Raw genomic sequence first — 14,767 nt, 5'->3', positions numbered from 1 at the left:
CGGAGTGCGGGCGCCACCGGGAGAAGGGGCTCCCTCCAGCCCCGACCCCGCGCTGCGCGGCCCCATGCGCCCTCTCCCCTTCGTTAATAGTAATAGGCACCCAAGAGTCCCCTCGGCCCGTCCGCGCTGCGCTGCGCGGGCGCAAGAAGGCGGCTCCGCGGCGGCTCCGCGGCGCGGGGAGGGGGCGCACGGCGCATGTGCGGTCCTGTCCGCGCCGCGCCGCGCAGCTCCGCGTATGTCCGCGCAGCGCCGCCACTAGCCGCTCCCCGCGCCGCCGGAGTCTCCACCATCTTCTGCATGTGCAGCCTCCGCGGGCGGACACAGCGCGCTCCGCCGGCTATGGAGACTGCGGGAAAAGCACGGCGAGGCGGCAGGCACTGCTAGAGGCGGCGGCCGGCAGCGGGGGAAGAGCCAGAAAACGTCAAAACAAAAATAAAAACAACAACAACAAAAAAAGGAGGAAACCTCTGCTTTTCTCCCCCTCCTTTTTTTTTTTTTTTTTCCCCTCCCCAATTCTTGATTTTGTTCGTAGCCGCCTCGTCCTCGATGCCTCTCTGAGCAGCATCCAGTGAGCGAGCGGGAGAAGGCGAGACTGAGAGGCAAGAGAGAAGATGAGGATAACTGGCAGACAGCTGGTCTTGTTGTTTTCTGGCTTTTGGGGACTAGCAATGGGAGCTTTTCCTAGCAGTGTGCAAATAGGTAAGCGCTGCATTGGGCTGCGTGCATCTGCCAGGGCTTGCGATCCTTTGCAAAGTGAGTTTGAGAGCTGGCTGCGAGGGGAGCTTGGATTCCTCCTCCAGCAGCATCCTGACTCCATGGAAAGCCCGCGCAGACACTGGTCTGTGTGTGTGTTCGGTGGGGGGCAGGATGCTTATCCTTTGCAAAGCTTTTTCCGACTCCGGTGTTTGAAGAAGGGGAAGGGGCTTGCGCGGTTTTGCAGGGATGGGGGAAGATGCTCCCAGGCAATTTCAGCTTCCTCCAGCATTCTCTTCTCCTGCCTGACTCCCGGAGGGATGGCGAGTTATCTGCCCTGCACATTGCAGTAGCTGGCAGGGGTGGGGAGTAAAGCCCAGCATTGCCCATCTTTTCCCTCTCATAGCTGGAAAGTTTGGGATTTTGTAGCTCTCTGTACAGTCCCGTGCCCCCTCTTCACCCTTTGCCCATCGCCTCCTGCTTCTTGGCTCTCCCTGTTCCGTATGGGACGCAGTTATCTGTATTCCTTGCAGCTCTGCTCCATCACTGCATCATTTCTCAGGGACTTGTAACGATCCTTCTAATAACACGGAGCTGCTCCCTGCATGCACATGGCTGCAGAAGAGCAAAGTTCATTATATTCCAGTTTAGTGCAGATCATCCTACATTGAGTTTTATTTGTTTTGGGGTTTTTTTTTTCTTTTTTTTTTCTTTTTTTTTCTTTTTTTTTTTTAAATCCAGAAAGCATCGCTCTCCTTAATCAGCACAGCACTTAGTGTAAGAGGCTGTTGAGTAGCTGATTTGCCAATGTGTTCAGTAGCAGGGAGATGGAGGCTAAACACTTTCAAAGGTCACTGTAATCATGACAAATCTGGGTATTTATGTATGAAAGGCTAGAAACTGAGAGGACAGAAAAGAAGTGGGAATGCGTCTGCGAGGTTGAAATCGATTGAGGACAGTGATTTAAAGGCAGCAGTTGTGATTATGAATATGATTAGTTCCTGATCCATTAAAGTCAGGAACAGCCTTACTGTGCAGCTCTGGGAGAGACAATTGCTTGGTGTTATAGGATAAGTAGTAGCTTGCAAATAATTCATGCTGCTTCCTTTGCTTTTTGCTCTTTTTTTTTTTTTTTTTTCCCTCTGTAGGTGGTCTTTTCATCAGGAACACGGATCAGGAATATACTGCTTTTCGATTAGCAATTTTTCTTCATAACACCAGCCCCAATGCATCTGAAGCACCTTTTAATTTGGTTCCTCACGTAGACAACATTGAAACAGCTAATAGCTTCGCTGTAACAAATGCCTGTAAGTAAACGTGCTGTTGATCTGACCAACTTAGGAGTAAATTGTAATGAAAATAACAGGAAACTACATCATCATCTTGCATTGAAAACACATCAGTAAGTCTGTCTTCAGTCTAGCTGCCCTTTGCAGAAGAGGAGAAGGGGCAACATCTTGTCTAGTTTCTAACTGGAGCAGACTCCCCTCTCCTGCCTTATGCTGACTAACCTGATGTGACATTTACTTTAGTGTTATTACTGTAGTTTCTTGCTTTCTGGTTTCTATGGAGATGAATTTTGTGGTTGTAAAGAGAAATTATGAATGTCTCGTTCAGTCAGTAAGTCCCACAGTTACTCTTGTTTGCTTTTAGCTATGGCATGCCTTGCATTTTTGAAAATATACAATAATATTTGTGATCACAACTGCTTTTCAAATAATAGGAGAGGGGATAGGGAAGCAGTGGTGTGCAGGATAATATATCTCAGTTGGTTGACGCTGCATTTGATCCGGTGATGTCACTTGAGGCAGCCCTGCTCTTATATTGTAGGTTGTAAATGTCTCTTACCATCTCGTAATGCATACATCCTGTGGATGTGCCTCTATGCATCCATACATTGGTGCCAAATCAAGTTAGCATCTGATCTACTTGATTTCACAAACCACCTCAAGTGGAACAAATATTCTCTTCCTACTATATATTATACATACACACGCACACAGGGGTATGAGCACACACACACCAGGAAAGGAACAAAAAAGGGATGCCCTTACCAGCTGAGGTAACATTTACATTTTTTTTTAACAGAGTATAATTAGCTGTGCTGCCTACATTTATATCACTTCGGGGTCCTTACCAGTGCACAGAACACATGCTGGATGCTGCTTAATCTCCAAGAGTGGCAAGGAGTTAATTCTGTTTATCTTCACATACATCAGACTTTTAGAGGGGAATTTGTTTCCATTTGCAAGACAGTAGAATATAGTGTGGTAAAGCTAGCAGAGATAGTAACATTCCTACTTTGATATTCACATTTCAGGATCCAGTTCTATAGGTTTTTCTCCGTGGCCTTTAAGTTTCAGAATCCCTTCTCTTCATTCAAGAGTGAATTGCTTCAGGAACTAGATGCCCTGAGCAACAATGCTTAGCGAGTTTAAAATAGAAACACGCTGGAGAAGGTCTTGCTGTTCATTGTGCCTTTAAAACACATACTCTGCTTCTCTCCAGTTTCTCACAGCCATCTCTTCGGCACTTTGCCATTTGTAAACATACTGTGTGTTGCACGGTTCTCATGTATAATTTATCGAATGATTGCTAAATTTATTTATACAAGTCTTTGGTTCTCCAAGTTGCAGATGACCTTGCCACCTTATCTAACAGGAAAAGCTTCTGGGCTGCCAAAATGGCTTCATTTATTTTATGCAGGAAAGACAGATGTCCCATTAGGTGTGAATTCTATATTAAGCAACGTATTAGTTGTGTTTAGCGTGAAAATCAATATCAAATTCCATAAGGAGAAAGAGTTTCAAAAGGTGCTTTGAAACTGGGAGGAATTAGATCTATGCAAGCGTAGTTCATTACAATATATGTCAAATTTTGCAGATGATGATTATATATCCTTTGAAGAGGAAATGACATACTGTTTTTTCCAAAACCTTTATTTCTCCTAGAGGAGTAGGGGACTTACATACATACATACATATATATATATATATATATATATATATATGTATCTGTAGACAGAGAGAGAGAGAGAGAGAGAAATCAGCAATATTTGACGAGGTCAGTTACCAGTATACTCAGTACAAAAGCCCTAGAGTTACCTTAGATTCTGCCTACACAGTCAGCTCTACCAAATGATTTTATATGCTATTCTTATGCTATTCTTATGTTTAAGAGTAAAAAAAACTTGCATGTTTCAGTTAGAACATTAGCGAATTATTTCTGATTTGCATATTTTTTAAATGCAACTAAACCAGTTCTACTAACCAGCAAACTAACCAGTTCTGCGAAACTTCAATATCACAAATTCAGAAAAGGTTTGCTTAAAACTTTTCTTCATTTAGACCAACCACAGCTGATTCTTATCTGTCATTCTAACCACTTTCAATTATGTTTAGTTTGCACTATTTTAACCGAGGAAAACCTGTCCCCTTATATTTGCTGTCACTTGCAAAAATAGTGATTTATAACCTGATTCTTTTTTTTTTCTTTCTTTTTTTTTAACAGAACTCAATTTCATTTCTAAAGAGTTTAATGACTCAGAAATAAGGAATCTGTACAGTATGGGGGGGGGAAATAAGATAGTAAATTTATATGTTTATTCATTTGTTTCATATTTTGCAATCTTGTGACAGTAATCTGACTTTCTTATTCTTCTTTAACGTTATAATACTAAAGAATATATATTTTCTATCAACAAATGTTCTCCTAGTGAAATGTAGGCAAAACTGACTGACAACTAAATGAACATGAACATATCACATGTCCCTTAAGCTAAATATGAGCAGAATCCTGCAAAAATCAATTGTCTGATAGCTGGAGGACACCAAGTTCCATGTGATGGCATTTGCTTGCCTGGCAGAGGCTCCAAAAGTGCAGATGTGTGAGATTTTCTAACCTAATTAACCTCGCTCCCCCATCAGCTCTGAATTAAATGATTTAATCGCAATCTACATGTGAAATAATAACTCTTTCCTGAACCGCTGTGAAAACAGAGGCTACTTGCATAGAATTTACTTAGTGCACACATTTCTCCAAATACTCAGTACAAAAGCCCTAGAGCTACTCACAATATTCATGTGAGTTTAAGCATAAAGATCTAAGACATGACCAGTTACCTTTATTTCCGCTTATTGCAGAGGTTGCTTGTAAAGATGCCTAGCCCATTGCTTGAGTTAGGGACAGTAAATTGTATTTCAAATGGTTATAGATGGCATATTAGTGGGTAAATCACTGCAGTGTTAGAAAAAAATAAATAAAAAGCACATACATAAATACTTAGGTTTGAAATTAGATTTTTTAATGTCATTTTTTTGATGATTAGGCATCTTTGTTTTCTTTTAACAGACCTAAAACATTGATATTTCTGCTCTAAATCATGAATGAATATGAAACACATTATTTAAGCAGATCGTCTCTGCTGCAGCTCAGCAAAGTTAGTCTGGTCTCTACCAGTTTGGAAGTAGCCCTCTTTATTTCCTCCTTCCATTTGTGTGTTTTATTTAAACCAGTTCGTTACTTTTGTACTCCATACATTATTCAGAGGATCTCTTACTGGCAGAGAGAACTCAAATTATTGGAAAACATGAAGAGTACAAGTTTCATACTCATCAGAACACAATACACCAAAAATGAAATATTCAACTATTGGAATACGTGGGTTTAAATATTATAAGCAGGAAATTTTGCTCACACTTTGAAACCTAGCTTCAAGTTGGTTTCAGATGTAAGAACTATGCATTCATATCTAGGGAGAATTGTATATATTCTTTAGCTGAATGCAAAAAAAATATTTTCATTGCATGCACCATCTATATTACATTCATATATCTCAACGACACGGTGAAGATTAAGCCAGTCTGCATGCATACTTTGGAAAGATAGTTGTACAGTTTTACAAAGAACTATTTACCCTCCAGCTCTCACCTAGTGGTTGTGAGTATTTGTTACAGTGTCAAAAATTCTTAATGCACAGCAAGTCTTGCAGCTTTTGGACAAGATTAGTCTAAATGGGGGGCAAATAGATGTTTCATGTGTTTTGACAGGGTTTCATATTGGAAGTAAAGATTATCCCCTTGAATCTCGGTTTGACTTTGCGTGTATTTGGCAGATTCCTAATAAGTGTAACTTGGGGCAAATCAACCACGCTCTTATTTCATCTCAGGTTTTGGAATAATTTTCCTCTTTCTCCAAGAGCTGGCCTCTTGATTTTTCTGGTTTATTTATTATTTTTCAATATTCTCTCAATTTTTAATATTCTGTCAATGTGCACTTCAGAGCTCTGGACTAGTGCAGGGGTGATGTCCTGAAGCAAGAGGCCCTGCTGCTGTCTCACCAGTGCAGGTGCAGCTCTGCCAAGGGCGCTTCACTGCCTCTCGAGGGCGGATGTGGCTCCAGCTGGTGGCTCTTGGAACATGAAGAGGTTGTGTCATTTTGGAGTTAACTCTTCTTCTGAGGCATCCATGAAGATGATCAAATGTAGCGTTGATTCTAAACTCTGAGTATGTGTCATTTTTGCTTAGAGCAGCTTCAGTTTTCATTTGCTAAGCTGTAGTATAATAGGATTTTCATTAAATTTGCTTATTAATTCTGCTTTAACAATTACATCTGGATTCAGCAGTAGGCATGTAACCTTGCTTTAATAGCCAGTATTATTTTAAAACATAGTGGTGTTCTTTACTTAGAAAGCCAAGTTTTATAAGACAGAATAGTATTTTGCATTCAGACTACTGTGGTATTCCCAAGGAATGCATTTGGAGTATATTTAGGGTTACTATGAAGGTTTACTGTACGGTCAGATTTGAACTGTAAAAGGAAGTATTTTGCCAGTTGGCTAGAAAAATAGAACTGGATTTAATGTTACCCTTCTAAAACAGGGTTGATTGCAAAAGCTGATTTGAAGTGAGTGTTTGGTTTTAATCCATGGAATTTATCTCAAGCTAGACCCTAATTATTGAAAATAATTTCCCTTCAGATTTCTATTACTATCACTTGCTGATGGAATCAAAAAATATGTGTGTTTAAGTGTTATTTGCATCAAGAGGGTATGTGTGCACCAGTGAGAAGATCTATATTCGAACAATTTTGTAGCTCTAAATGCAAGCCCAGTAAAATAGCTGTACAGCACAGAGAAAACCAACCATCCATAGTTCCAATCCATCAGAGTCTGGATTTAATTTTCAAGGTTATTATTGGGAAAATAAAATGATGGGCCTTCACTGAAATACAGGCAGATTTCTTCAGAAAATGTAGAACATTTGTCCATCTGGCTTTTGTCCAGCATGTTACTGGACTCAGGAAAACTGTAAACTCACAAGTTTATTTTAGGCTCCTAAAATAATTTCTTTTAAAGGAGGTAGTGAGGACTGAGTACCTTCTTTCCTTTTGCAGGCACAATGCAGTACTTGCTTAGGACAAAACACTTTAATGAGTAAATTAAATCGATTAATTTCAGATTTATTATTGTAATCTGTTTGTATGCTAGTCAAAATCGCTCATGCATTTTATTTTTAGGTCTTGGTTGTTTTGTGATTTGCTTGTTCCTGAGAGAGGAAGCTGTCTGCTTTGATTTCTTAACTATTTTAGATCCAGCTATAAATTGTGAAAATTCATATTGTGAGCAGATAAAGTTCTTTGGATTTAAAGATGTTGGATCAAATATTCTTCTCGCATATATCCTATTCCTTAATTTAACTGTATGACTGATGTAAAGGGGATGAACTTTATGCTAGGGAAAAAATGAAAAAATCGGTAAGGTTTCTCCTGTGTAAGTAAAATGAAAAGTTTGCCTCTGCTTTAAGTACTGTTCTTCTGCAGAGCTGTCTTAAGGCAATGCTTTTGGACTATTACAACACAATGCCTCTTTTTTTTTTTTTTATCATGGGCAGGAGCTTCTGCAACTTTGAAGTTCTTCAGTTATGGTCTGGACATGAAGCCACTCTAGGATAATTTATTCCTGTATTAAACAACAGTTCTTTTGGATTCATGGAAATGTCTTTATATTGACTCAAAAGTAACTGATCTCAGAGCCTGGTTCCAAATTTGGGCGTTGGTTTGCTTTTAACCATTTTCTTAGAAGTTCCATTAGCTTCCTCTATCTAGTTTGAGTTTTTGCATAATCTTTTTGTTTAAAGATTTTACTAGCCTTAAACAATTCTAGAATAGACATTCTGAAAAACCTCATACAAGCAATGTCTATTTTCAGGCACCCAAGTTCAAGTGGAGAGGCCTCTGGCATGCAGAGGATGTTCTGGGATTTTCCAGAGTACTTAGCAGCAGCAGCCTTCCCACTGGGAACTGCTTATTCCTGAGTACTTTGGAAACTCTGCTTTACCTGAATGGCTTCACATGGGTCTGCTATCTTGTCTCGGTGGTGTTCCTTTTTTTTGAGAGCTATGTTTCTTTCCAGTTTGCTTCCCTCATAGTCCTGGTGAAGCATCTGCACGACTTGTTCAAACAATTGCAGTTATTTATTTTATTTCTGGTTCCTTATGGTAAGAAGATGAAACCAGAGTGTCAAATATGGATCATCTTTATCTTGGTTGTGCAGTTGAAAGACCAGCTTGTCCTTCCTCTTCACTAGGTTCTTTAAAAAGGTGATTTTAGATAAGTGTTATGTTGACCTCAGTGGGGAGTACATGGATGCATATTAACAAGATACTTTTCTTGCTGGGTTTTGGCCAGCTATGCTAACATTAACAAATTCCTGTTCAAATATTGGCCTTTGTCCTGCAGTTCTTTCCCCAGGCAGAGCTGTCTGCTTTAAATAGCAACTTTACCTGAATGGGGATTGCAGAATGGAAGCCATTATAATTAAGGACTAGTAAGAATCAGATTTTATGCAGTGTGAACTGATTTGTATTCTTATGCCTCGTAGCTAAATTTTTAAAAGCATTAAGTTGCTTAACTCCTTTTTTATTATTTATTATTATTATTATTATTTTATATATATATATTTATAAATTGAGCACCTGGTGTGTAATTGCCTTTTTAAATTATTTTCTTGCATTCCACAGCCTATTTCATTGAGATGTGTGTGTGTATATGCAACAATTGCTCCTGAAAAATGCAATCTGGTGCAGTGCCTCTCTGTATTCTAAAATCATGGACAACATGAGCATGACTGCAGTTATTTTCTGCAAATACAAACAGAGCTCAAGAGAAACAAAAACTACTGGGAAGGAACACTTTTGACAATCCCACTTACTGGTTTCCTTGTGGAGAAAGCTTGGAGACACATTTTGAAGACTGATATTAAAATATATCTTCTTTTATCAAATATATAATCATAGCAGGTCTTTGGTTTTTCTCTGGAGTAAATTCAGTACCATTTTGCATATAGACTGTTCCAGCTGCTTTTATGGTATATTTGCATAGTACTCTCTTAAACCCATAAAAGTTGAACTTCAATTTTATTTGCAAGTCACCTTTTCTTATAATTCAGAATTGCTCAGTGAATATCCATTAAATAGATGTTTTAAGGAAGTTCACAGGTAATTGCTGAAAAGAATTAGGATTTTAATCTATGCTTCAGTTTTCAGATCTTCTAAAGAGCTGTAAAATTCACTTTTTCACATTTGGAGATAAGAGGCAATGTATGTATTGGGAAATTATTATGCAAAATAATTAGGAATTATTCTGCAAAATATTCTGTTTTCCTCATTTTCTTTTACAGTTTCATTCAAAACTTAGAAGTTGCAGCTTCCTTTCCTTTGGTTAAACTGATATTACATGACCTTTTTTTTTTCTTCAACAACAACAGGGTCATAGCAGTTTCCTTAGTGGATAAAATGATTAATATAATATATAACTGAGGTAAAGGCAGAGGAAAAGGAGAAAATTCCTCTATTTGTCCCCAGAAGCTTCCTGCTCTGTGATCATGTTCCTAATGTACCGTACCAGTATATTTCACACTACTAGTTAATGTGAGATATAGGTCGTACTATACTGTGATCAGATCTGGAAAATAGTTATCAAGTATAACTGCAAAATGCTTTTTTGTTCAAGTGCAGGTATATTCATGGAGTAAAAAACTATAGCATAAAATATATCAATACACTTAGTCCTTTAGGTCTTCACCCAAGTGGATGAGAAAAAGGAACAAGGCTTTATAGACTCAGCCTCAGCAGAGTCATGAAGGGCCTTTTATTGGTGATTTCCTCCTGCTTTCTGTATGGATCCATTCTGAAGCATTTTGTTCCAAACATTGTAATTCCCATTCATTTAAACCACCATCAGTGTCTAAGAATGGACTTTCCAAAACACTGCAGTTGAAAAATAATGTTTTTGTGCTCATAACTGACTCAGGAGTTTTTCTTAATCTCTCCTTTCTACTCTAAGTGGAAACCCCAAGGCAGATAAGAACCTGCCTCTCAGGATTGCTTGCCCACCCAGTTAATCTGCGTCTATCATTTATCTGTTTTGGGATCTCCAGGCATGATACGGCTGGGCAACTGCTTGCTTAGGCCTTTTTTTTTTTTTTTTTTTTTTTGTGACGGTATCCTTGTTCAGTATTTCTCTTGGATTGTAAAAGGATCGAGGTAAGATTTGAAGTGGTGCACTTCAAATAGATAAGAAGATTGGGAGTTGGGAGTGGGGGGCTGTTGGCTGGAGACACAAGCAGCGCACCAAGGAAAAGAGCACTAGATGCAACCCATATGGGTGTGAGGACATCAACAGCGTCTGTTGCTGGATAGTACTATGCTTGGAATATCCTATGCTTGGACTATGCTAAGGACTTCCTTTGCTTCATGGAAGTGTGTGGCTGGCAGGTCAGAACTAAAGCCACTTGGAAGTGCTCAGGTTTACTATTCCTTGCAGATGGTACAGAGATGTGAAATCAGTCTATTTCATGAAGTGTTTGCTGCTGACTGTAAGCACCAGTGCCTCAAAGAAGAAGTAAAGAATTCATCCAAATAAGCAGCAGGATAGATAAACCTGCAATAGCGTTCCCGAATTGTTGTGTTTTAAGGATAGATAAGACCAGTATGATGGTCTAGACTGATGTCCAGGGATTTCTTTATCCAACCTGTAATTCTCTTCTGGCTGAGTACCTACCTATTCCAAATACATACAATTTTGATTTAAAGGCTGGAAGAAGCATAGGTGGGTCGTCATGAAATCAACACATCATTTGGATGTATCACCCATTGTCTTTATCTTTGAATTGAATCTGGGAATCCTAGAGAGTTGTCAGACAGAAAAAGAATGGCCTACTGCGTCTGTTATTGCTCTTTAATTTAGAGAGATGCTATAACCAGCAAAATTTGTACCCCGTGCTGCAGCTCCTAGAGTCCCTTGAGCTTGTTCTTTGCTTTTTTACTGGTTGGTTTTCTGTCCTGCCTGAGCATTGAGCGGAGAGGCAATATGAGATTCCCTTGGCATTGAGACTCACATGACAGCAAGACATTTAAGAAAGGCCTTACTGTGGCCTTTTTGAAGTACCCTTGAAAAAAAGCTTCTAGTGGACACATTTATTTTATTTTTCTTCTAACAGAGAGAATCTCCTGCTACTAAGCTGAGAGGAAGAATAGATCTGCTTGAGGGTAGGAAAGCTCTACAGAGGGATCTGGACAGGCTGGATTGATGAAATGAGACCAACTGTATGAGGTTCAAAAAGGCCAAGTGCCGGGTCCTGCACCTTGGTCACAACAACCGCATGCAACACTACAGGCTTGGGGCAGAGTGACTGGAGAGCTGCACAGCTGGAAAGGATCTGGGGCTGTTGGTCAACAGTCAGCTGAACATGAGCCAGAAACGTGTCCAGGTGGACACAAAGCAAGCAAGCAAAGCAAACCAAGAAAGCAAACGCCTCCTGGCTTGTGTCAGGAAGAGTGTAGCCAGCAGGACATGATTGTCCCCCTGTACTCGGCACTGGTGAGGCCACACCTCAAATACTGTGTTCAGTTTCGGGCCCCTCACTACAAGAAAAACATTCAGTCACTAGAGCGAATCCAAAGAAGACCAAGAAAGCTGGTGAAGGGGCCAGAGCACAGATCTTACGAGGAGCTGCTCAGGGAGGTGGAGTTATTTGGCTTGGAAAAGAGGAGGCTCAGAGGAGACCTTATCGCTGTCTGCAGCTACCTGAAAGGGGGTTGTAGAGGCAGATTCTGTTCTTCAGAATAACTACCAATAGGACTAGAGGAAATGGCCTCCAGTTGCACCAGGGGAGGTTCAGGTTAGACTTTAGGAAGAATTTCTACACAAAAAGAGTAGTCAGGCATTGGTACAGACTATCCAGGGAAGTGGTGGTGTCACCATCCCTGGAAGTGTTCAAGAAGCATGTAGATGAGGTACTTAGGGACATGGTTTAGCAGGCAGGGTGTTGAAGGGTCTACAGTTGGACTTGATTATCTTGAAGGTCTTTTCCAACCATAACAACTCTATGTTTCTATGATTTCTTATCCTACAGTAGTGAGCATGGCTTGAAGTAATGGTGTTTTGTGTTTTTTTTTTTTTTTTCCCATAACAAATGCACGTTAATCTGCAGCAGTTGTATTTACAGGCTTGCCTACCCACAAATACTACTTAATGGTCATATATGTTACACATATTTCAATTTCTATGAGCCACAGAGGATGTGAATGCTTCCACCTGGAGGGTTTTGGCTGTTAGCTTAAGGTACGGAGAGTTATGAATTTAGCTTCGGAAGTCCCTGGCTTCATCTGCTTTGTGTCAGAGGTGATGGCAACCTGAACAGAAACACAGTGATGAATGAGATTTAATGCACAAGAATATCTGCAGAAAGCAAAAGCCTGAATAAAGAATACAAGAAGTGTTCCCACAGCTGTCTTTGCTGATCTGTTGCACTGTTCTGAGTGCAAACATATATGGAAAGAGGACTGACTTTTTATTCCCTTATACCATAAGTCATCAAAACTGGGAAAAATGGTAACATGAGACGTCAGCAATTAATCATACTAATAGCTGCATTTACAGTGTCCTGTTTATCAGCACTCCATTGGTTAAGTCATTTACTTAAATGATTTATTGTACAGTTATCATTAAAATAAGTGGAAACATGACAAGGTGTTTTTGGATAATTAATTCAGAAGGAAAAAAAAAGACATAGTTAACACAAATGTGTCTGTGCAGTGTACAATTACTGATGTTTTGCCAGCAGCTATGTGATGATTTGAATGCATGAGTTGGTTTTGCCTCTTTGAGTACCCTCAGAGAATCAGATGGATAAGGAATCCACCAATTCTGAGCCTTGCTCCCCAAGTCTCACGCTTAGTGAAGAATCACCGATGTCCACAGAGCTTGTTGAATAGGGAGTAATGCCTTTACACAGCACAGAGGGAGGAACCACCAGTGCAGAGGGAGAGTGAGTAATGCTTGTAAACTGGTGATTGTAGCTGGTGGGAGCTGACAACACTCTGAAAACTTTAAGCTGGAGATATTCTTTTGCTAAGTTGAAAACTTAATACAGAGAGGGAGGTAGTGAAGAGTCCGCATGTCCAGTGAAGTACAACAGGAGTTAACAAGTGTGGAAAGGCACAAGAATAAAAGCTACTGCTCAGGAAGACAGCAAGAAAATTCTGTACTTTGCCATCTACTGTCCTGGTCTGCCTCCCTGCCATTTGACATAAAATGTCCCCACTTTTCATGAAGAAATGGACACAGAAGATGTATGAGGGGAAGCAGTGGGTGAAGTGCTGATGCCTGCATATCTGGAGAAGTGCTGTGCTGGGAGACGCTATCCAGCATCCTGGAGGTGGCTGAGGGATCAGTTCCCCTTCCTGCCCCTCCCCTAGGGACAAGCTGCCACTTGGATTCAACTGCTTCTGGTCTTACCAGCTTCTGTAACACTTAAATTGATTGCAAATAACCATCAACATGACAACAGCAGGGAAAGGGAGTGAAGAGGCAGAGGATTAAACATTTATTTTTTGGTTATGAACAAAAAAGAAATTGCATCCTTATAAAACTTCAGAAAAATTCTGCCCATTTCCATCTCCTACTCCTCACCCCCCCCCAGTCTGCCTTTGACTCGATCATGGTCAATACTTTAATATTTTAGAGGAGTTAATGGAAGGAGGGAGTGGTGGTGGTGTCCCGCAACAGATCATTTATATAGATGAATTGGATTGCTCTCCTCCATTCCTCTCTGGGTTTCTGACAGAGGGAGAAGGACTCCTGCATTTTTATTTCCTGATGAAAGCCCCAGACTGCCCATCATTCTTTCAGTTACTGTTTATGATGGGAATCTTTTGCACTTTAGCAATGTTGGCAGGCAGCAAAGCTTCACACCTTAATCACACTTTCCTTGTCAGCCTTTTACATTCTGTGTGAAACAGGAAAGTACCAGAAAAATCTTTGATCGATTACAATAATGGCTAATAATAATTACTTTTCGTTGCGTTCATATAGAGTCTGTGAGGCATAGCATTGCACCTTAAAGGTAACTGTCCCCTGTCGTCAGCATCACCGTGAGAAACTGTTCTCCATGGCCTCAGTCTCTTGCTCCTTTAGATTTATCAAGCAGGGATGGTCCTCCTGCCACACCATGAGTAGCTGATTACATGAATAAAATTATTAAGAGAATGAAAATGAAGGGAATCAGCAACATGAGGAACACTTTTTTCCCTATGTGTGGCTATGAAAGTCAGGAGAACATTAAAAGGTAAAGTGTCTCTTCCCTTCAAAGGCAGCATGTTTAGAGGATGCAGTTTATTTCTTGACTGCACATACACATCTTGGCAGCATTATTGGAGCTAAATGTATACAACCAACACTGTAGCACACAAGTATAGTTTTAAAACTGTTGCTTTTTTAAGATTTGCGTTAAGGTAATGCACACTACCTTCATCTGCAGTCCTTTATGTGAAAAAATTGTCTGAAAACTTTTGGAGTTGCTGATAATAATAAATTAGTTGTCTCCATCTACTGTAGGAAAACTCTTTGGGGTGTTTTCTTGCCTAAAACGGTGTTCCAAAATTTACAAAAATTTTTAAGTTTAATCTGAAGGGGGATTTGCAAGACTGATATAGACACATTCTGAATTTTTTAGTGTAGAAAAACCTGATACAATCCTGGAAGCATGGAGGGGAATTAATTTAATTTGATGGGT

The 14,767-nt window shown here is 40.0% G+C and overlaps 1 protein-coding gene across 13 annotated transcripts in view; it reads left to right on the top strand.

The window, feature by feature from the left end:
* The first annotated feature begins 461 nt into the window (after positions 1-461).
* Positions 462-14,767, top strand: part of GRIA4 (glutamate ionotropic receptor AMPA type subunit 4) — a 228,480-nt gene continuing 214,174 nt past the window's right edge. For 10 of the 13 annotated variants that reach the window (XR_015913235.1, XR_015913236.1, XM_088522320.1 and 7 more), the window contains exons 1-2: positions 463-699; positions 1,842-2,000. Coding sequence is in view for 11 of the 13 variants with exons in the window: in XM_088522320.1 (XP_088378446.1) it covers positions 612-699; positions 1,842-2,000 (247 nt within the window). In the remaining 2 variants the exon portion in view is untranslated. Of the gene's footprint in view, positions 700-1,841; positions 2,001-14,767 lie in introns of all 13 variants that reach the window. The other 3 variants (XM_088522323.1, XM_088522319.1, XM_088522330.1) reach the window with 3 other exon arrangements.

This window comes from Tinamus guttatus, unplaced genomic scaffold (assembly GCF_059628265.1).
Source record: "Tinamus guttatus ecotype Peru unplaced genomic scaffold, ASM5962826v1 Tinamus_guttatus_pri_ptg000150l, whole genome shotgun sequence".
In the NCBI taxonomy this organism is placed as follows: domain Eukaryota; kingdom Metazoa; phylum Chordata; class Aves; order Tinamiformes; family Tinamidae; genus Tinamus; species Tinamus guttatus.
The sequence above is the reverse complement of the archived record's forward strand: the minus strand, read 5'-3'. Positions and strand labels throughout refer to the sequence as shown.